Source organism: Lepidochelys kempii, chromosome 23 (genome assembly GCF_965140265.1).
Source record: "Lepidochelys kempii isolate rLepKem1 chromosome 23, rLepKem1.hap2, whole genome shotgun sequence".
Lineage (NCBI taxonomy): Eukaryota > Metazoa > Chordata > Testudines > Cheloniidae > Lepidochelys > Lepidochelys kempii.
This window is the reverse complement of record NC_133278.1, coordinates 11028269-11049686: the sequence shown is the minus strand read 5'-3', so window position 1 is coordinate 11049686 and position 21418 is coordinate 11028269. Positions and strand designations below refer to the sequence as shown.

At 48.7% G+C, this 21418-nt stretch overlaps 1 protein-coding gene across 3 annotated transcripts; it reads left to right on the top strand.

The window, feature by feature from the left end:
• Positions 1–1503: 1503 nt before the first annotated feature.
• LOC140902059 (DELTA-sagatoxin-Srs1a-like) lies at positions 1504–17457 on the top strand. Of its 3 annotated transcripts, XM_073321706.1 has the most exons (4): positions 4709–5014; positions 10578–10667; positions 11334–11528; positions 16692–17457. In XM_073321706.1, the coding sequence occupies exons 1-4, from the start codon at positions 4777–4779 to the stop codon at positions 17099–17101; spliced, it is 933 nt and encodes a 310-aa protein (XP_073177807.1). In that variant the 5' UTR covers positions 4709–4776; the 3' UTR covers positions 17102–17457. The 3 variants fall into 3 exon arrangements, 2 of the variants coding, with proteins under 2 accessions (XP_073177808.1, XP_073177807.1); XM_073321707.1 differs by lacking the exons at positions 4709–5014; positions 10578–10667; positions 11334–11528 and adding an exon at positions 1504–1579; XR_012155998.1 differs by lacking the exons at positions 10578–10667; positions 11334–11528.
• Positions 17458–21418: the final 3961 nt, after the last annotated feature.

The following is a 21418-nucleotide window of genomic DNA, read 5'->3' as shown; positions in this document are numbered from 1 at the left end:
TTTCCATCTTTCACAGGCCCACTCCTCTGCCATTCGGCCGGCCCCATTCGCGGATCAACATTTAGTCACCGTAACTGTCTCCGTCCGTGCAGAGAGACCGGGGCCGGCCTATTGGCACTTTAACAACAGCCTGTTGGAGGACGAGAGCTTCGTGACGTCCTTCCGGGAGTTTTGGCTGGCCTGGCGAGAGCAGTGGCGTGCCTTTCCCTCGGTGCGGCGATGGTGGGATCTCGGGAAGGTGCGTGCCAAGCTCTTCTGCCGTGACTACACTCGGGGCACCAGCCGACGGTGAAATGCGGCGATAGAGCGGTTGGAACGGGAGGTCTTAGAGATGGAGAGGCGCCTGGCCGCCGATCCCGAGGACCCGTCCCTCTGCGGAGCGTGCCAGGAGAAGCGGGAGGAACTCCAGCACCTCGAGGACCACAGGGCCCGAGGTGACTTCGTTCGGTCCCGCATCCGCCGCCTTCGGGAGATGGACCGCAGCTCCCGCTTCTTCTATGCCCTGGAGAAAATGGCGGGGGGGGGCAAGAAACACGTCACCTGCCTTCTTGCGGAAGATGGGACCCCCCCCCTCACGGATCCGGAGGAGATGTGTGGGAGGGCCCTTGACTTCTACACAAGCCTTTTCTCCCCGGATCCGACCGATCCTGGGTGCTCTGGGAGGAACTCCCCACGGTCAGCGTGGGTGACCGAGACCGACTAGAGCTGCCTCTCACCCTGGCTGAGTTCTCGGAAGCCCTCCGTCGCATGCCCACCAATAAATCTCCGGGCATGGACGGGCTGACCGTGCAGTTCTACCGCGCGTTCTGGGACATCCTTGGCCCAGACCTAGCCACTGTCTGGGCCGAGTCTTTGCAGGGCGGGATCCTCCCTCTTTCGTGCAGGCGAGCAGTGCTCGCCTTGTTGCCGAAGAAGGGGGACCACCGCGATTTACGAGACAGGCGTCCCGTCTCGCTCCTTAGCATGGACTACAAAATTTCAGCGAAAGCAATCTTGCTGCAGCTAGTGTCCGTGATGCACCCAGACCAGACCTATACTGTCCCGGGTCGCAGCATCTTTGACAACCTATTTCTGGTTGGTCCTTTTGGAACTCGGGCGGAGAGATGGTCTGTCGTTCGCCCTCCTGTCTCTTGATCAGGAGAAGGCGTTCCATAGTGTGGACCATGGATACCTCCTGAACACTCTGTAGGCGTTTGGATTCGGACCTCAGTTTGTGAGCTTTCTCCGGGTGCTGTACTCTTCCGCGGAGTGTTTGGCTAGGCTCAACTGGACCCTGACCGAACCGGTCAGCTTCGGGTGAGGAGTGCTGCAGGGGTTCCTCCTCTCGGGCCAGCTGTATGCTCTGGTGATCGAGCCCTTCCTCTGTCTCCTCCGCAGGAAGTTGACAGGGTTGGTGCTGTGGGAGCTGGAGCTGTGGACTGGTCCTGTTGGCGTATGCCGATGACGTACTCCTCGTGGTCCAGGACCCGGCGACTTGGCGCGATTGGTTATTAATCACCAGGCCATCTATTCGGCAGCCTCCTCCGCCCGAGCCAACTGGGTCAAGAGCTATGGCTTGGCGGTGGGGGACTGGCGGCAGGTAAGCTCCCGCCCACCCGTGCTTCAGACCATCCGGTGGAGTGCGGGTCCACTGTTCTATCTCGGCGTTTACCTTTCCGCCACGCATCCTTCCCCGCCGGAGAACTGGCAAAATTTAGAAGGCGGGGTGATAGAGGGTAGAAGGCAGGGTGAACACTTTCTCCCTCCTGAAGGTGTTTGCTTTGTTTTGTTGCATAGTTTTGTTTTATTTTATTTTTTGGTGATTTTTTTTTTTGTGTTATGCAAATAAAATGTCTTTTTGCTTAAAAAAAAGGTACTCTCCTATAGCCATCTGGCCCGACCCTGTCACAATAGCCTAAGACACATACTGGACCCTAAAAGAACAACAGTGAAGAAACATGAAAGCTAAATGGTGTAGAGGGGTAAAGTCATTGTTAGCACTGTGCAGCTCACTGCTTCAAAACCCCCAGCTCAGGCATACTAAAAAAGCCCTGTGATATAATCAAAATGCACCAACATCTTTACTTTTGTAGCAATAATTTATGCAGCTGTATGACAATTACTTTTTTCATTTTTATCATCAATTGGAGTGGCCCCAAAATATTATTTTCTCTGCGATTTTATCAAAATGCACATTGCTTAGTGCCTTTAAAACTGTAACCTCTTAGCAAATTCTTGTCTCCACCATACCGCTGATAAACATCATGGTTTTGTCTTAAGCAAAGAGAAAGAAGTCTGGTGAAATAAAAATTACATTATAATATTTACAAGCGAGACTATCCCAAACTTTTAAATAAAAGCATAAACTTGTTTATAAAAAATGAATTACCCAGCATGCAAACCCCCATAAAAAACAAACCCATGAACAAAAGACTCCTCTAAAGGCAGATTACGAAGACGGAACATAAACCTTTTAATAAATCTCAAAAAGAAAAGGAGTAAGTGTGGCATCTTAGAGACTAATTTATTTGACTATAAGTTTTCTTGAGCTACAGCTCACCTCATCAGATGTAGCTCACGAAAGCTTATGTTCAAATAAATTTGTTAGTCTCTAAGGTGCCACAAGTACTCCTTTTCTTTTTGCGGATACAGACTAACATGACTGATACTCTGAAACCTATCATTAATAAACCTCGTTTGTAAATTGTGAAGAACGTGTTAGATTCCAGGGTACAGTTTAATCCCCACTGTCATTTGCAGATAAAAAATATCAGATTTGAAAAGCTTTGTAACTGCATGTAGGAGAGAGACAAAGTCTGTAGCCTGTTATCTGGAAAAACATCCCCCACCCCAGAGCCGACCTCCATGCACCGTGACAAAATTTGGCAAAATAATCCAAAAAAGGCAATAAAGCCTTCTGAAGTACAGCAAATGTTTCTGTGAGACAAAGGCTGGCCCTTTCTATAGCAAGGCAACTAACAAAGAATGGATACAAAACTGTTACAGTAAACAAAAAAAGATTTCAGTCCATAGTCAAACCGCCCCACAAATCTATGTCAGGTCTTTTATTCCTAGGTTCCTGTTTTTTTCATATTCAACTTTGAAAAGTTTATGACAGTTTACTTTGTAAAATGTTGCTTGATGTGATTAAAACCAGTGAGTTTAGCTGCAGGAGAAGAAGGAGATGGCTGTTTCAGATAATAAAATAAAATAAAAAAAGGTCAGGAAAAGAGAGGCATGGGGTAGGGTGTGGGGTGACAAGCTTTTTCACATAGTGTCAGATGCTACAGAAGTTCTCGCTCTCCTTTATGCTGTTACAAAGCTCTGGCTTGGCTTTTCAGGGTTGACATTTTTATTGTAAAACCTTCTGGTAAATGATCAAAGGTTTACGTATCCTGGAAACTTTCTTCACAATTTACAATTGAGCTTATATCTGTAAGCAGGGTCAGGATGAACTCCACCCTGACATCTGGTGGTGAGGTGAGGCAAATTGTGGAAAAGAACTTCAGGGGCCAATCTCATTTGCATAGGCACACCCACAACGCCGAGAATGAGGCCATAGCTGCCCAAATGGTCACATTGGCGCCTGTGGGATCCCCAGTGTCTCTGTTATTGGGGCAGGAAGAATAAATTGTTATTACCCTGTGTCAAGGTTCCTTCCCCACTCTGAACTCTAGGGTACAGAAGTGGGGACCTGCATGAAAACCTCCTAAGCTTACTTTTACCAGCTTAGGTTAAAACTTCCCGAAGGTACAAACTATTTTACCCTTTGCCCTTGGACTTCCACTGCCACCACCAAACTTTATATGGGTTCCTGAGAAAACATAGTTTGGACACGTCTTTCCCCCAAAATCCTCCCAACCCTTGCACCCCACTTCCTGGGGAAGGTTTGGTAAAAAGCCTCAGCAATTTGCATAGGTGACCACAGACCCAAACCCTTGGATCTTAGAACAATGAAAAAGCATTCAGTTTACTTACAAGAAGACTTTTAATAGAAGTAAAAAAGGAATCACCTCTGTAAATCAGGATGGTAAATACTTTATAGGGTAATTAGATTCAAAACATAGGGAAACCCTCTAGGCAAAACCTTAAGTTGTAAAAAAGACACACAGACAGGAATATTCATTCTATTCACCACAGCTGTTTTCTCAGCCATGTAAAGAAATCATAATCTAACACATACCTAACTAGATTACTTACTGAGTTCTAAGACTCTATTCCTGTTCTGTCCCCGGCAAAAAATCACAGAGACAGACACAGATCCTTTGTTTTTCTCCCTCCTCCCAGCTTTTGAAAGTATTTTGTCTCCTCATTGGTCATTTTGGTCAGGTGCCAGCGAGGTTACCTTGAGCTTCTTAACAGGTGAGAGGCTTTTTCCTCTGGCCAGGAGGGATTTTAAAGGGGTTTACCCTTCCCTTTATATTTAAGACACCCTGATAATGGGAATCAAGGACAGTGGAACTGTACTTGGCCTTTTTTTATGATGGAGGGACTCGCCATCAACTAAGTAGCACTCGCTAGGCAAGGGACATGGGTTCCAAAACTCTGTGAATGAAGAGAGGCTGGGGACAGGTATGAATGCTTGTTGGCATGGGCCCCACATGCTAAGTGCGCTTCCCCCTCTCTCCACTGTGGAATATCAGAGCTAATTTTGATTCGAATTAGGAGTTTAGTTACAGGCTGCTGAGCTGAATTCACGTTGTACTGAGACTCTCCTACTACAAGCTGAAATCAGAAAAGAGCTGAGCGTACCTAGAGCTGAAATCACGGAGTGTTGTGTTAAGTAGTGGGGGGAACATGAAGATATATGGTGAAGCAGTTTGCGGGACAGCGAGCAAAGCAACTTATGGAGCAGAGCAATTTGCAGGATGGCTGGCAGAGCAGAGCATTGCAGTTTGCGGGACGGCGAGCAGAGCGGCTGGTGGAGCAGAGCGCCTGGTGGAGCAGAGCAGTTTGCCGGATGCTGAGAGCAGCTCATGGGGTGGCTGGCAGAGCGGAGCCCCATGGAGAGGTGGGGCCATCAGCTTTGGAACACGTAAGGTGCCCCTTAACCCCCCTCCCAATCTCCACCCAGGTTGGGAGGTAAAACTCTGTAGATAAACTTTTGAACTCTGGGGCTGCTCTGACGGGGGTCAGAGACTGTTGAGTCATTGGACTTTTGGGACTTCGGGTGATTTTGGGTTGATGGACTCAAGAACCAAAGGGAAAGGACATGCCCCAATTTGCTTGCTCATGGGTTGTGTTATGAATCCTCTAGGTGGTGTTTCCCCAACATAATGCCACATTGTTTGTCTTTGTTATTAAAAGGATTTTTGCTACACTCAGACTATGTGCTTGCGAGAGGGGAAGTATTGTCTCCTGGAGGCTGCAGGGGTGGTATGTATTTGTCCCAGGTCACTGGGTGGGGGCTTGAGCTGGTTTTGCATTGTGTTATTGGAATGGAGCCCCTAGATACTGAACCCAGCCCTTGTTGCTGCCAACTCTGACAGGCAGAAGGGTTACATATCATATCCTTGTAAACTGCCCTTAGTGAAGATTGTTTTTGTCGGGGTTTTTTTGCATGTTTAGAAATTCATGTAGGCATCACTTCAAAAACAAGCGAATGCTTTTAGTGAAAAGGATGAGCTAGTTTCTCTTTTCAGCATTGTAAAGTCCTTTTTATTTCACCAGAACCCCTTCTCTTTGGTTAGGGCAAAACAGTAACGTTTATGAGACGTGAAGTGGAGGCATGGGGAGGGCGTGTTAGAGCAGTGGTGGGAGCTGCGGGGGGCCATGCCTGCGGACGTAAGCAAAATGTCTTGCATCCCACAGTCAGATTGCTCTGATGAGCTGCAATGCGGCCCATGGGCCGCAGGTTGCCCACCACTGCATTAGAGGTTATGGTTTTAAAGGCGCTATATGTGAGGCTGGCAGACCAGGTGCCAGCTCATGCCAAAGCCCCAGGCCTCATTCAATGTTTATAAATCCAGAGTTGGAAGGCAGACCAATTCACTTCTGTATTAGTACAGATCCAAATGATTGGTAAACGATTGGTGAGAGTATATTTGGTGTTTAAACTTAATGAAAACTAGTGGGATGTTACATGCATTTGTTTTCACTTATCTGTTTCCTGTTATAATGTAATAGCAAACATCCACAGTGTAAATAAATAACCCATCAAACGAAAAAGAAGCCTTGTGGAACGCAAATGAAGAACTTTAACAGAAAAGTGCTAATTTTAAGGCAAGTGATCATTGTGTGTGTGGTGATCGGAGGTCAAAGACGCTAAGTGCATTCCTCACTCTGTGTAATCAAAGGAAGAGCCCACGTGGGTAGTGACCCTGTGAGTTTGCTTGCTGTGAGAAGAAGCTGTAAGTATGGCGTTAGGGAAAGATCCTTCATCTCTGGGCTGTTTGGATTCTAACAGCTGGAATAACCTGGGTTAATCTGGGTAGCCCTGAGATCCTTTTGGGAAACTGGCTACTTGTTACCTCTCTACCACCATTTGGTGAAATCTAATTATAGAACACACCACCAGCTTGGGGGGGTCTGTTCTGTTTTCTGGCAGTCTGCCCTGAGGTAGCATTCACAGTCGTGAGCCAGTCCAGACAGTATGACACGATACAACAATTTTTTTATAAGAGAAAGAACATTAATACCTTGGTGCTGCTTCAGTGTGACGATAAATAAAATGAAAAAAATTAACTGTTTCTCAGATCGCTCTATCAGATAACTCTGTGTACTAGTGTGTGTGTGTGCGCATATCTAAGTGTTTAGTGATTGTTAATCTCTTGTGTGTATGTTGCTAAATGTGCCAAATACGTTATTAATGCAAAATATTTACTGCTAAACCTTAAGAATAAAATTTTGTTTGTAAATATTGTCTCTCAAATACTAACATATAGGGTTCCCAAATACTTCATTCCTGTTTTTATTTTACTTAGTACACAGAACTTTAATTAATCCACATTTCAGATCTTACCAAAAAGGGCATAGCTTGAGGACAGAGGATTTAAAAGGTAGCTAAAACTAGGCCTGCATTTTCTCTCACGAATGGACATATTAATGAATTTTCACCATAAGATTTCCTTTGAGTGAGGTATCCTGTGCGTTTTATATGAAACAATGTTGAAAAAACAAGTGTGTGTGAGAAAGACACATATATAAAATAATATAAAACTACTTTGAATGTATTTTGAAAGGGTTATTTATAAATAGTGAACAACTTGGCTTGAACATACACTCATTTGAGGTTGGAAGTGATGGGTGTGTGTTGCATGTTTTCCTACTTTTTTTTTAAATTTATCTGTTTGTCAAAAACTTTACAAAAATTAAGAGGCCCCTAATACATCTTAAACCAATAGGTGCTAATTTCCAATAAATATAAAAGGTTAGGAAGAAATACATTATTTGAGTATATGGAATAAGGGAAATTGGAATAAAATTTAGGCATGTAATTCCATTAGGGCCAGCCTACCAGTTTTTAAAGACAAATGCTAAAAGAATTGTGGAGAAAGAGGACATTTTATTCCTGGTCCAAATTAAGAAACAAATAAGGTTAACTGCTGAATTTACACAGGTATTGTAAAAAAGTTGATAAAGAAACCTACATACATGCTCACTGGAATTAGTATTTTATCTTTACTTTACAATTTAATATGCTCTGCTGAATAATTCCATCAAAAATCCATGGGGTTATAAAATCCTTGTGATTGGTTTAGGAAACTGTGATGCAATTTACTGTTCAGTGACGTGTGATTCCACAACAAATCACGTGGTTAAAGAATCCCTTCTGATTGGCTCACCAGTGATGGGTGGTTTGCTGTAAGACTCCAGAGCAGGGGGTTCTGCAGTTTGGTTGGTGACAATCTGTGCTGTGAAATGCTTTTCTCTTCTCTCTGTGCTTTTAAAAAAACTTTCTTGAATGTCTCTGTAATGATCCCCACTTCTGGTACCACTGTAAGAGGCTGACACCCACCTATCGCAAGCACCCCCTGGTCAAGTGCGTGGATGCCCGCAGTTTTTCTCCGCTCATGGTGCCCCCATTGGCTGCTGCACTTGTCAGGCAGGTCTTCAGTGACTCAGCCCAAGTCTGTGTGTGAAACCAACAAACCTCTTCTGGGGTACACAGTCCAAAATGTCCTGTAGCTCTCCCTGGGCTCAGTCTTTAACAGTCCAATAGGGCCCGTCCTGGTACCTTCTCCATTGGTATCAACCTCTAACTCTTCCTGCTCTGACACCCCTAATTAGTCCAATGGTGGCCTGTCTCAGTCCCCCTTCAGCTGGTACATCTTCCTATAGCCCTCCCTGGGCTCAGTCTTTAAGCAGCCCAATGGGGCCCATCACGGTACCCTCGCTCGATCTGGCTAGGTTGAAAGGTTCCTACTCTGGAATTGAGCAGCGCCCCAAGGGCTTCTTCCCTGGGACTCCTTGCCTCTACTTGCGCCACCCTCTTGGACTCAGTTCACTGACCACAGCTCCCCGCTGAGTCAGTCCTAGGGCAGCCCCCTTCCCTGCGGTGTCACCATTCTAATTCCCTTCCTAATGGCATAGCCACTTCCCACAGAGGCTGGTGGGGAACCTAGTCCCACCCACTGCTTTGGGTCCAAAACCAGGGATCCTTGAAGTATAGCAGCCTTGTGCTGCGCCCCTTAACTAATTGCTGATCTACATTTCCTTGGGCCACTTCCTCATAGCTCATCTTAGTTGAGCCCTGGCAGCCAGCCAGAAGCTATTCTCCAGCTCCCAGGCCCTGCAGACAACTGCTTGCTTCAGCCACAGCACCCAGCAGCCAGCCAGGAACGCCTTCCTCGCTCCTCGAGTCCCTGCCAGCACAGGGTTTGCATGACAGCATGAGTGAAACACTGACCGTCTGCCCCCTTGGTTGGGGGGAGCTGGTGCAGAGGCAGTGGGAAGGGCTGGGGGGCATCAACAGGTGCAGAGATAGGGGGAGAGATTATGCAACGGGTGCTGGGGGGCTACGAGCAGATGCAGAGAGGCGAAGATGGGAGTGGGTGAGGTTTACCAAGCTAAGCCCCGCCAGATGGTACCTGAGGCTGTCCCTGCGGTGAGGTGCATGGGGCATGAATTGTAGCAGTTGCCATGGGGTGCAAGGTCTTGCCAGGAGGCTCATTTCATACCCCTCTGGGCTCTGCACAGGTGTCTTCTCACACCCCTTCCTGTACTCGCGAGTCTGGCGCATCATGCGTCTCATGCAGGAAACCAGCCGCTGCAGCTTTGGCCAGCCTGAGAAATGAAACCCACAGATTGGAGAAGCCCAGAACCAGGATCTCCCTTCCCCACTGAGCAGTCCTCATTGAGGGGGGCCACACAGCTCACAGCGAGGGCTGTGGAGATGGTCTCCAGGGGTTACGGGACTGGGAACACAGCGCTGCTCGCCCTGCTGGGCTGGCTCGGGGGTGAGTGCCCTTTTCTCCTGGTGTTCAGCTGCACAGAAATATTAAAAGCCTCATAAATAAGGTTTCTTTGGCACCTTTTACTCCAGAGCCTTTCCCTGGGAATCCAGACACCTGGGTTTTATTCCTAAAGTTGGGAGGGGAGTGGGGTCTAGTGGTTAGAGCAAGGGGGTGCTGGGAGTCAGGACTCCTGGATTCCGAATGGGATGATATGATGTGGGATGCTCCCTTCCAGTTGATGTGGATGATGTGGGATGCTCCCTCCCTTGACCTGGGTTCCCACTGCTGTTCAGCTTCAGTCAGTTCCTTAGGTGCAAACCTGCACTGGGTTAACTAAAGTGCTGTTTGCAAGCTGAGTAAAAACCATGCCAGCTGGCGTGTCTATACTTATCTTGGTTCCGTTTGTTCCTGTTCTCGCAGGGGGAAGCTAATATCAAAACTGCCAAAATCAAAATGAGAACATCTACATTGGGTTTGCACAGGTTCAACAAATTGGTTTTTGAAGTGGTTTCAGTTGCAATAGTGCAATCCATGTATAGTGCAGGTCACAGGCTCACCCATCTGTGAAGGAAGGAATTATGGGTAGAGTTTCTACAAATAGATTAAGCAATTTGAAAGGGAGGTATATGTTCAACTGGGAAATCGTCATATTTTTTGTGAAGCCCTTGCTGCAAATAGTCTGAGCTGAAGAGAACTCATTACCTTTATACAGTTAGGATTTTAAGCTGTTAAAATGCATATTCTAAGCCCTAGCTCAAGAAAACAGCTGGTCAGCTCCAGGTCCCCAGAAGACAGGGAACATCCCACTGTAAGCATATGTGAACATAAAGGATGCTAGAAAGGACATTCATGGGTCAGACCTAATCTCCCCTTCTCTATGTCTTTATTCCCATGGTTCACTTGTAGGTTTGACCATTTCAGAGCAAGCTCAGCTCCGAGTGGTGAATGGCTCGAGTCACTGCGCTGGGAGAGTCGAGGTGCTTCACAACCAGCAGTGGGGAAGCGTGTGTGATGTTGACTGGGACATAAACAATGCTGGAGTTGTGTGCAGGCAGCTGGGTTGTGGGATGGTGTTGTTAGCCCCAGGGTGGGCTGAGTTGTGTGCAGGCAGCTGGGTTGTGGGATGGTGTTGTTAGCCCCAGGGTGGGCTGAGTTTGGAGAAGAGTCTGACCCCCATCTGGCTAACTGAGGTTAACTGCACAGGGAGAGAAGCTGCCCTCACGGAATGCTGCAGTGGGCCTTGGGAAGACCATAACTGTAACCACAGAGAAGATGTCGGTGTTGTGTGCTCAGGTAACCCTCACCCATGACACATATGGCACTGTGTGGTGAGTACTGTGCTGCAGGGAGTAGAGCAGCATGTGTTACTCAACAGGGGTCATTCTCCCCTCTGCATCAGCCCTGACCCCGATGTCCCAGACTGGCCTGAGCTGGGTCTTTCCTGCTGAGAGCTAAAACTGAGGCCCTGCCCATTCTCTCTCTCTTGGCACTTTCTCAGCAGTCCGGGAGTTAATGCTGGGTCTGAATTCCAGGTGAGGTGAACACCTGCAATTCAGACTGGACACAAGTGGACACAGGATTCTCCTCACTTCCTGGCCCAAAGTTTTTTTTGCTTCAATCCCCAATGTCTAATGCTGAGAGTCGCTGGGCAGGTCCCACAAGGTGTTGAGATGTCAGTGGGATGGGAGAGCTCCCAGCATTTCTCAGGGGGCGCTCAACACTCTTCAGGGCCCAAATGTAGCCAGATCGTACATGATCTCAATACTAGTTTCCCCATCAATCTGTGTCACTGGGCAGAATATTCCCCGCCCTTCCACCTCCCTGTTCAAACAGGAATTAGTTCAGGGGCATCCTGTGGCCTGTCTTATGTAAGAAGGCAGACAAGGTGATCACAATGATCCCTTCTGGTGTTATAAACTATGGCACAGCCCTACCTCTGCCTTTCCTCCCACACCCCAGGGCCTGCTATGTCCCTTGGAGTTTGGCTTCTCCCCTCTGCCCTGGTTCTGCTCCTGCTGGTGTCTGCCCCCATCATCACCTGCATCCTGAAGAAAGGAGCCCCCACCCTCCCTGAGCCCCTGAGAACTGGCAATGGCAGCAAGGGGCAGCCTGAAGAGGACCCAGCGATGGAAGAGGAGTCGGCTATATACGCCAGTGAGTAACTGTCATTTGTGGGTGGTTCGGTTCAGACATTCAGCTGGGTCATTCTGGCAGCAATGTCTCTGGTCAGCCTGAAAAACATAAGTCTGAGTCCACGCCCCAGACTCAAGGACTCAAAGAAACCTTGGACATCTTTCATTATTTGTATCCAGAAAAATGTTCCACTTCCTCGAAATTGGCGAGGGGAGGAGGGGGAATCCCATCTTTGGCTGATAATTTGCCTCTAAATGGTGAAATCCCAGAATCATGTGGTGCTACAAGGATGGGCCAAAATCATCCTCAGAGTAGCATACTGTTTGTGAGCTAAATCATGGGTAGATTGTCTATCTGTGAGCAGGAGGAAATTTGTCATGATCTTAAATCTTCACTGGCCCACAGCAGAGACCAAACAGTTTAAAATCTGGCCTGTTTGAAACTGGGTCTACTTTTGTGGCTCTGGCCTGTTGCTCTCCGAGAGCCACTGTCAAACTGTCCCACCTCTGGGAATCAGAAATGATGCTTCCGAGGTCCCTGTTATTGCTGTAGGATTTGTCCATTATTTTCAGAGCTGAGATTCCTCTGCTCCCCAGATGCCACCCTGTGCCATAGGGCAGAGTGTGCTCCGTAGCTGCTGAGATGTATGTGGGAATTATCGGAGGAAGCGGTTACAGTGTGAGTGCAGGACTCTGTGCCTCGGGGTGGAAGTGTGTGTGTGTGTGTGGGGGGGGGGGGGGGGGATGAAGTTTGCCAGGAGGATTATCGCTGTAATGATTTAGCTCATTCCATGATGTCCTTGGTTCAGCTCCCTTTGCTTCTCAGTCTCCATTGTCACCGCCTTTCACATTGTTTCATTCACAGATGTCTCAAGTTTTGTGCGCACCCAGAGACCTCAGCGAGAGATGTACTGACTAGGAGGATGCCAGCAAGACAGGGATGCAGGGGAGGCTGGCCTGGATTGGGGAGATGGAAACTTCTTCTCTTAGCATCCAAAAGTTCCACCCTCCCTGTCTCTTGCACTAGTGCGTGTGAGGGGCATGTGCTGGATGGCCGTGACTATCCTTCGGGGTGAGGAGGGCTGTGCTAGCAGCAAATATCCTGACTGTCGTTTAATGGCAGGGCACATTCTGAACAGGGCTTATTTTAAATAAATTTAGGAAACACCAGGAACAGCCAATTTTATCAGCTCTATCACCTCCTTGTTACAGGGTCATGAGAAAGCCTGTGTGCATCACTCCCTCCAGTGGAGAGACTGGTGTCTCAGCTGCGTGCCGTAAACCCAGCCCTGGGAGGAACTGACAGCTCCTCTTTTAGCTCAGAGAGTTGGTGTTGCCCTTCCTCCCAAGCCAGGTGCTCTGTGCACCTCCCATTCCTCCTCCCCCTCAGGCCATGGGCTCTGGGTGCCCCCAACTCTCTCTTCTCCCATAACTTACTGCGGAGGTAATTGCCAGGGGCTGTTGTTTGTGTTGCTGCTGTGAACGGAGACACACACACACGCAGAGATGGAGAGCCCCTATGGATCTCAGCAGAGCACGGACCGTGACTTGAGCTAGGCTGCGTTACACCAGCAGATCTGCCCGTGGCTCTCCCCCTTCCCTGCCAGCATGAAACAACCCTCCCCCCCAGCGACGTGGGCGCTGCAGGCCCCGATGGCATCGCTCCAGCCGGCCGAGCCCCAGGGAAGAAGAGGAGCAGGTGGGGGGGGCAGCGAAGAGGTGAAAGCCCCCCTCGGGGGAGCCCCTGGCCCCTGAGAGTCTTGGAGGGCCTAGGGGCCAGTTTTGTTCAATATCTTCATAAATGATCTGGAGGATGGTGTGGATTGCACCCTCAGCAAGTTTGCAGATGACACTAAACTGGGAGGAGAGGTAGATACGCTGGAGGGTAGGGATAGGATACAGAGGGACCTAGACAAATTGGGGGATGGGGCCAAAAGGAATCTGATGAGGTTCAACAAGGACAAGGGCAGAGTCCTGCACTTAGGACGGAAGAATCCAATGCACCGTTACAGACTAGGGACCGAATGGCTCGGCAGCAGTTCTGCAGAAAAGGACCTAGAGGTTACAGTGGACGAGAAGGTGTATAGGAGTTAACAGTGTCCCCTTGTTGCCAAGAAGGCCAATGGCATTTTGGGATGTATACGTAGGGGCACTGCCAGCAGATCGAGGGACGTGATCGTTCCCCTCTATTCGACACTGGTGAGGCCTCATCAGGGCAGCGGGAATGTGTCTCCGTGTCACTCCCGCACCAGCTGCCATCTCCTTTGCTGGCTACTCACAGAGTTTTGTGCCTTGTATCAGTCTATTGTCCTATCTTCAGCAATGGCCAACGCCTGCTGCTTCAGAGGAAGATGCAGAAAACCCATCAGTGGGCAGCAGAGGGAAGTCCTGCCCCCAGGGGAAGTTTGTTCCTCACCCCCCCGTTCGTCACTTTGTGGCTGGTTCATGCTTTGAAGCAAGACATTTTTTGTTCCTTCTCTCCTCTCTCCTGTCACTCTGGATGGTCTCATTCTGCCGATAAATCTCCAGTCCCTATTTTACAAATCCATATCAGATCTTGTCCTCTGTGATATCTACTGGCAGTGAGACCCACTAGCCAATTCTTTGGTGTGTGTATAGAAACTTTTGATTGGTTTTAAATCTCTCCCCTTTCTGCCTCACTGAATGCCCCCTTTTACTTGTAACATAAGGGTGGCTGACTCTACATTCTTCATACTTACTTCACACTTGGTCAGATGTTTAGTTTAGTTGTTTAGTTCAGGGATTGGCAACCTTTGGCAACCTTTGGCTCGAGGCCTGTCAGGGAAATTCGCTGGCGGGCCGTGCCGGTTTGTTTCCCTGCAGCGTCTGCAGGTTTGGCCAATTGCAGCTCCCACATGCCGCGGTTTGCCGTTCCAGGCCAATGGGGGCTGTGGGAAGCGGCGGCCAGCACATCCCTCAGCCCATGCCACTTCCCACAGCCCCCATTGGCCTGGAACAGCGAACCTCGGCCAGAGGGAGTTACAATCGGCCGAACCTATGGACGCTGCAGGGAAACAAACCGTACCAGCCTGCCAGCAGATTTCCCTGATGGCTGCATGCCAAAGGTTGCCGATCCCTGGTTTAGTTCTTTGAAGTTGTTTATTCATTCTTCCTGCATCTTGACCTGAATCATTCGTCATAAGATAGTATTCTTGACAACCAGCCAATCAAGCACACTCTTTGCTTTCTATTTTCCTCGGAGAGAGACAGGTGTAATGACTAGAAGGCAAGTAGTAGCCATTAGGAGAAAGGTTTCTTGCCTGGTCAGGTCATGTGTCAGATTTATAATTTTCTAGACCCATATTGATTCCATCCACCTCAGACATAAACATCAGAAAGGTGACATGAAATGGCAACAGGTATGAGCCTGCAGTGAAAACATTCCCAGCAGCAATAACTGAATTCTTGTATCTCTAGGTGTCATAAATATAAAGGGAAGGGTAAATACCTTTAAAATCCCTCCTGGCCAAAGAAAAAACCCTTTCACCTGTAAAGGGTTAAGAAGCTATGATAACCTCACTGGTACCTGACCAAAATGGGGGGGGAGAAACAAAGGCTCTCTCTGTCTGTGTGTTGCTTTTGCCGGGAACAGAAAGGACTGGAGTCTTAGAATTTAGTAAGTAATCTAGCTCGATATGCATTAGATTCTGTTTTGTTTAAAAGGCTCATAAAATAAGCTGTGCTGAATGGAATATAGTCCTGTTCTTGTGTCTTTTTGTAACTTAGGGTTTTGCCTAGAGGAATTCTCTGTGTTTTGAATCTGATTATCCTTTAAGATATTTACCATCCTGATTTTACAGAGGTGATTTTTTTTTACTTTTTCTTCTATGAAAATTCTTGTTTTAAGAACCTGATTGCTTTTTCATTGTTCTTAAGATCCATGGGTCTGGGTTCACCTATACAAATTGGTGACGATTTTAATCAAGCCTTCCCCAGGAAAGGGGGTGTAAGGTATGGGGAGGATTTTGGGGAGAAAGACTTTTCCAAGCGGGCTCTTGGTAAGTGACCCACTGGGTTAGGGTGATCAAAGATGCTCAGATGTGATACTGGCTGCATCTCTCCTTTGTGTTCCACTGGCTAGGAAACTCGTGTGCTGTAACTACATCAGCCTGATCAGCTAATGCCTCAGGGGCACTTTGACCCTGTCTGCCTCCCTGAGCCCAGATGGCATCAAGGGAAGGGTGATCTAGCCAGGGGCATTGTGGTCAGGAAGCTTATTGTGTTCTCTCTGATCTGCACTCCCATGTGCTTTTCCTGTTAAGTATAAACGAGCAATGGTAGCATCCTGTGTAAAGTGTCTGTGGGTACGTCTACACTGCAAAAAAACCCTCATGGCAGCGAGTGTCTGAGTCCAGGTCACCAGACTTGGGCTCATGGGGCTTGCGCTATGGCTCTAAAAATAGCTGTGTCGGCAGCACTTTGAACTTGTGGCTGGGGCTGGAGCGCTGAGACCCGCCCTCCTACCAGGCTTCAGAGCCTGAGCTCCAGACCAAGCCAGAACGTTCACAAGGCTATGTTGAGCACCATAGCATGAGCCCTGCAAGCCCAAGTCTGTTGACCTGTGCTCTGCCTTGGGTGTTTGTCTGCAGCTAGACACACCCTCAGTGTGTTCTCTGCTTTACAATTACTGCCTGTATCCTGAGAGAGTTAGACTGTCACCAGAAGGCTCTCACTTCTAAGTGGAGTTCTGGGAGATGGTGTGCTAAGCAACAGGGGCGTCTGAAGGGTCAGCATTGAGACCCAGGGCTAGGCATGTGCATAGTTCTCAGGAGGGGGTGCTAGATGGAGGGACTGCACCCCAGGAGTGTGCCGAGGGACCCCAAGACTAGACCAGTGTCTGGACTCCTTTCAGGCTCCAGAGGCTTAAAACACCCAAGATCCACGGGCCAGGATTCGCCTCTCAGCTGTCTAGTGAGCACTTGAGTGGGGGCACTCAGCTCGGATCTGTGACACCAATAACACCGGGTTTAAGCAGGCACATCTCCATTAGAGTCAACAGATTTTCATTCGGTTGCCTCAGTGCTAAAATATTTGCAAATGCAGTGCACAAACCTCTTCTAACCCCTCCCTGTTTGATTCCCACCACCCCCACGCTGTCCCCAAGTAGCTAGCGCTGCACCATGGAAGTCAGACTATGTTCATCTCAATCCCTCTCGTCCCACAGGAGTTACTGCTTCAGCGGCCACAGCCTCCTGCCTCCTTCCCCCCAAATCCTGCCAGGATCCAAGGAGAGCTGTCTGTTCACAAAAGGACGGTACTGCTTTCGTGGGAGCGTGGGCCTGCTGGTGTACAAGTCAGACGCCTTCACCCTTGCCATCATGTTCTCCAACCCCTTTGACTACAACCTCTACTGTGTTGAGTTTGGCCTCGAGATCTGCCCAGGCAAAGAGCACCTTGGTGACATGGAGGAAGTCTATGCAAGGATGTACAATTATATGCCTGCCAACAGCTGCACAACGTTCAAGAAAGCCAAGCTGGGCCAATGCCAGGAAGCGCTTGTGGTCTCCGCAGGGAATATCCGTGTCACGGCCACCATGTCCAATGCTGCCAAAGCAGTCATTAAAGTGCTTGTAGAGGAAAAAGGGAACCCACCTCCCTACTCAAAGAACCCGATTTACTACAAGACACACTCCTAGAGTAAAGACTGCTGCTACGACTGACATCCAGCCTAAGACATGAAATGACTCCACATGGGCCCGATCTACAGGCAGAAATAACCCACTACTGCATAGACACCAGCGCAGGAACCTACCTTGGGACAGAACTGGCCCTCACTTATCATAGTGCTTGGAAAGAGCATAGACACTGCAAGAGGTGTCTAAGGCCAGAAGGGACCATTGTGATCAATTAGTCATATATCCTGTATAATACAGTCCAGAAAACTCCCCCCAGATAATTCCTCTTGAACTAGAGCATCTCTAATAAAATAAATAATGTCGCAAAGACAGTCTTGTAACCCTGGCTTTGAATTGGCTCCATGTTGTTCACATTATGTTAGCCGCAGGTGGGAAAGTGAATTCATAACAGGCATAAATAATGTCTGATTCTGTCCTCATCTATTGCCCTTTTAGAATGGTGTAAATCCATTGCAGGCAGTAGGGGACTCCAGATTTACCCAAAGGGAACTCAGATCTGAATATGGAGCAGTGCGCCCAGGCGAGCAAGGGAGTCCCACCCTTGCTATTACCAATCTGGTAGAGCCTATGGAGGAGGGTGTGGCAAAGATACTACCGGGTATAGGAAAGGGCCCGCCCCAAGGAGAACTCGCCGCCCCTCATGCTGCCTTACCGTTACCCCCCGAACCCCTGAACCATCGCCTTCGCCCCCCCCGACACGACCCTTGCTAACCAACCCCCAGCTATGGAGGGCTGGACCCTAGTCCAGGGGAAGCGAGGCAATCGAAAAGCTTGAGTTCCGCTGCACCCATCCGATGTGGAAGCCCCCCGGAAGACCAGGAAGGGAGGCACTGATATCGAGCCTTCCACTACGGGCACGAGTGAGATCCATCCGCTTGTGTCGGGAGGGGAAGACAGAATAGCATTGGAAAGTATAATCTCTCCTCCACGAGATACCCTCCCCGCCGAGACCCCTGAGGAAGCTCCTTTTGCCCGGATAACAGCTGAACCCCCCGCGAACCCCGAGGCGACTGTTGAGGCGGGCCCTAGAGGAGAGGCCCCCGGGGTAGACGGAGTTGTCCTCTCCTCCGTGTATGTGGAGATTGAGGCCCTAGATTTGACCCTGGTCACCCAGGGAGAAGATGATCTACTGCCAGCTGGCCTCGATCTGGGTAACCTCACCCCAGCCCCCCTTTCCCCATGCTTCCTCCCACTAATTGCCTTCCCGGGTGAGCGCCCTGCAGAAGGTGGTCCACCACCTGATGCCATGGCCGCCAAGACCACCACGGAGCCAGCGCCTAGAGTCACTGGGAGCCTCTGCCCTTATCCCTTAACCCTTCACTCTGCTCAGGAGGCACCTTCTTTTAGCTGCGAGCCTCATGAAGTCCAGAGCCTTACCTCTGCCCCCGGCCCCACCCCTATCCCTGCCCAATTCCCCTCCTCCTGCAATGTTAATGCCGCCCCTAGGGTTATTTCTTTCCCGCCTTTTGCAGATTCCCCCCAGGGAGCAGTCTTTGCACTTTCTAGTCGCGACCCATTAGGAGTTGCAATTTTTTCCCTGCCATCCCCTTCCACCCCAAGGCGTGAAATGGATTTAATAACCCCAGCCTGTCAGGGGACACCATCACAGGGCCTAATAACGTCAGCAACACTATCAGAGAGTCTCATTCACCTGCACATCCACCAGTGTGATATATGCCATCATGTGCCAGCAATGCCCCCTGCCATGATCTTCTACACTTTCCACAGTATGCATCCGATGAAGTGATCTGTAGCTCACGAAAGCTTATGTTCAAATAAATTGGTTAGTCTCTAAGGTGCCACAAGTCCTCCTTTTCTTTTTGCGAATACAGACTAACACGGCTGTTACACTGATTTCTGTGTTACCAAGCTCTGTTCTATGCGGTGTTCCTGTCGACTAATAAGCCTTCTGTTTTACACGCTGGCTGAGAGTAACGGCTGACTGTGGAGCTGGCGTGCAGGGCTCTCTGGCTTCCTCTGGGGTCCCGTCCAGGTAGACCCGCCAAGGGGAAGTGTATGGTGTGAACAGGGATGCTGAATGCTCTGAGGTCAGACCAGGAAGGCCATAGCCCTTCGGCTGAGAGTAACGTGCCCTGGACAGGCGTGCCCTGAGGGGAGTCACGCTACCTGTCTGACTTCATACAGAGCAGTTCCAGAGCATCAGACCTGTGACTGCGTCAAACCAGGAAAGCTGGGCTGTCACACACTGCACCCTTACAAAAGAAAATGCAATACCTGCCATGGTATATGCTTAGGTAGTGCCATTCAGCCTGTCCTGTGCTGTGCAGCCCCGGCGTAGAATCGATCTAGTCTGTTGGTCATCATGCAATTATATCAGTAGAGAGGGGTGCAGCTACTCCGGTATGGAAGGGCAATACTCTATACAGCTATAAGGCACCTGTCATAACCATAGGGGTAGCCTAAATTCCTCCTTACCTGTAAGGGGTTAAGAAGCTCAAGTAACCTGGTTGGCACCTAACCAAAGGAACCAATGGGTACAAAAGATACTTTGAAATCTGGTGTGGGGGAGAGGTTTTGTTTTGGGTTCTTTGTTTCTGTGGCCATTCGCTCTTGGGACTAAGAGGGACCGGACATCAATCCATGTTCTCCAAATCTTTCTGAACAAGTCTCTCATATTTCAGACTTGTAAGTAACAGCCAGGCAAGGTGTATTAGTTTATCTTTGGTTTTCTCAACTTCTGAATTTTCCCTTTGCTAGAGGGAGGTTTATCCCTGTTTTGTTGTAACTTTGAAACTAAGGCTAGAAGGGGTTCCTCTGTGCTCATTGAATTTTCTGATACTCTGTAAGGTTAACTACCAGCCTAAGTTTACAGAGGTGATTCTTTTACCTTTTTCTCTTTAAGTTTTAACCTAAGCTGGTAAGAATAAGCTTCGGGGGGCGGTCTTTCATGCGGGTCCCCACATTGAATTGAATGTCCCCACATTGAATTGAAGTTTTTACCTAAGCTGGTAAGAATAAGCTTGGGGGGCGGTCTTTCATGCGGGTCCCCACATTGAATTGAATGTCCCCACATTGAATTGGCTCCATGTTGTGTGAGCCGCAGGTGGGAAAGTGAATTCATAACAGGCATAAATAATGTCTGATTCTTTCCTCATCTATTGCCCTTTTAGAATGGTGTAAATCCATTGCAGGCAGTAGGGGACTCCAGATTTACCCAAAGGGAACTGAGATCTGAATATGGAGCAGTGCAGAATCAATAAGCTTTTCATTCTAGGTTACATTTATCATAGAATCATAGAATATCAGGGTTGGAAGGGACCTCAGGAGGTCATCTAGTCCAACCCCCTGCTCAGACCAAGGAAAAAATAACAAAGAACGAATATAAAATCCAGTGTGAGAACGGGATCAAAGTGACTCTGTGTAACACGCTCCCTCTTGAGCTACCTGCTCTCCGGGCTGGAGATGTCTCCCAGCAGTGCTCTGCAGGGAGGCAGCCAGATGCCTAAAGAAGCAGGACAAGAAAAGAGAATGACAATGTCTTCTTCCAGTTACACAGCAAGATGCATTACAGAAATTCATTAGAATGTAAAACCTGCAAGCAATGAAGGGAGCTCGCCAGTTCCAAGGAGAAGCAAGCTCCTGTGGCTTAGTAGAGAAGCATGGCTAGAGTTCCAGAGAGATGTGCCTTGAGAGCAGAATATGGAGCAGAGGTGGGCAAACTTTTTGGCCAGAGTGTCACACTGGGGTTGCAAAACTGTACGGATGGGCGGGTAGGAAAGGCTGTACCTCCCCAAACAGCCTGGCCCCTGCCCCCTATCCGACCCCTCCCACTTCCCGCCCCCTGACTGCCCCTAAGATAGCGACATGAAGGTCGCTATCTTACAACAAAAAAACTTCAAATCCAGACTCCAGCGAGAAACTGCTGAATTGGAATTTATTTGCAAATTGGATACAATTAACTTAGGCTTAAATTGAGACTGGGAGTGGCTAAGTCATTATGCAAGATAATCTATTTCCCCTTGTTTTTGCCTCCTCCGCCCCCCCAGAGGTTGTTGTTAAACCCTGGATTTGTGCTGGAAATGGCCCACCTTGATTATCATACACATTGTAAGGAGAGTTGTTACTTTAGATAAGCTATTACCAAGAGGAGAGTGGGGTGGGGGGAGGTATTTTTTCATGCTTTGTGTGTAAAAAAGATCTTCTACACTTTCCACAGTATGCATCCGATGAAGTGAGCTGTAGCTCACGAAAGCTTATGCTCAAATAAATTGGTTAGTCTCTAAGGTGCCACAAG

Bases quoted from the DNA above. Each gene is read 5' to 3' on its own strand.
- LOC140902059 (XM_073321706.1), top strand. From the start codon at position 4,777: ATGAAGATATATGGTGAAGCAGTTTGCGGGACAGCGAGCAAAGCAACT. The intron at 10,668-11,333 runs GTAACCCTCACC...CCCACACCCCAG, and splicing joins TGTCGGTGTTGTGTGCTCAG to GGCCTGCTATGTCCCTTGGA. The intron at 11,529-16,691 runs GTGAGTAACTGT...CTCGTCCCACAG, and splicing joins GGAGTCGGCTATATACGCCA to GAGTTACTGCTTCAGCGGCC.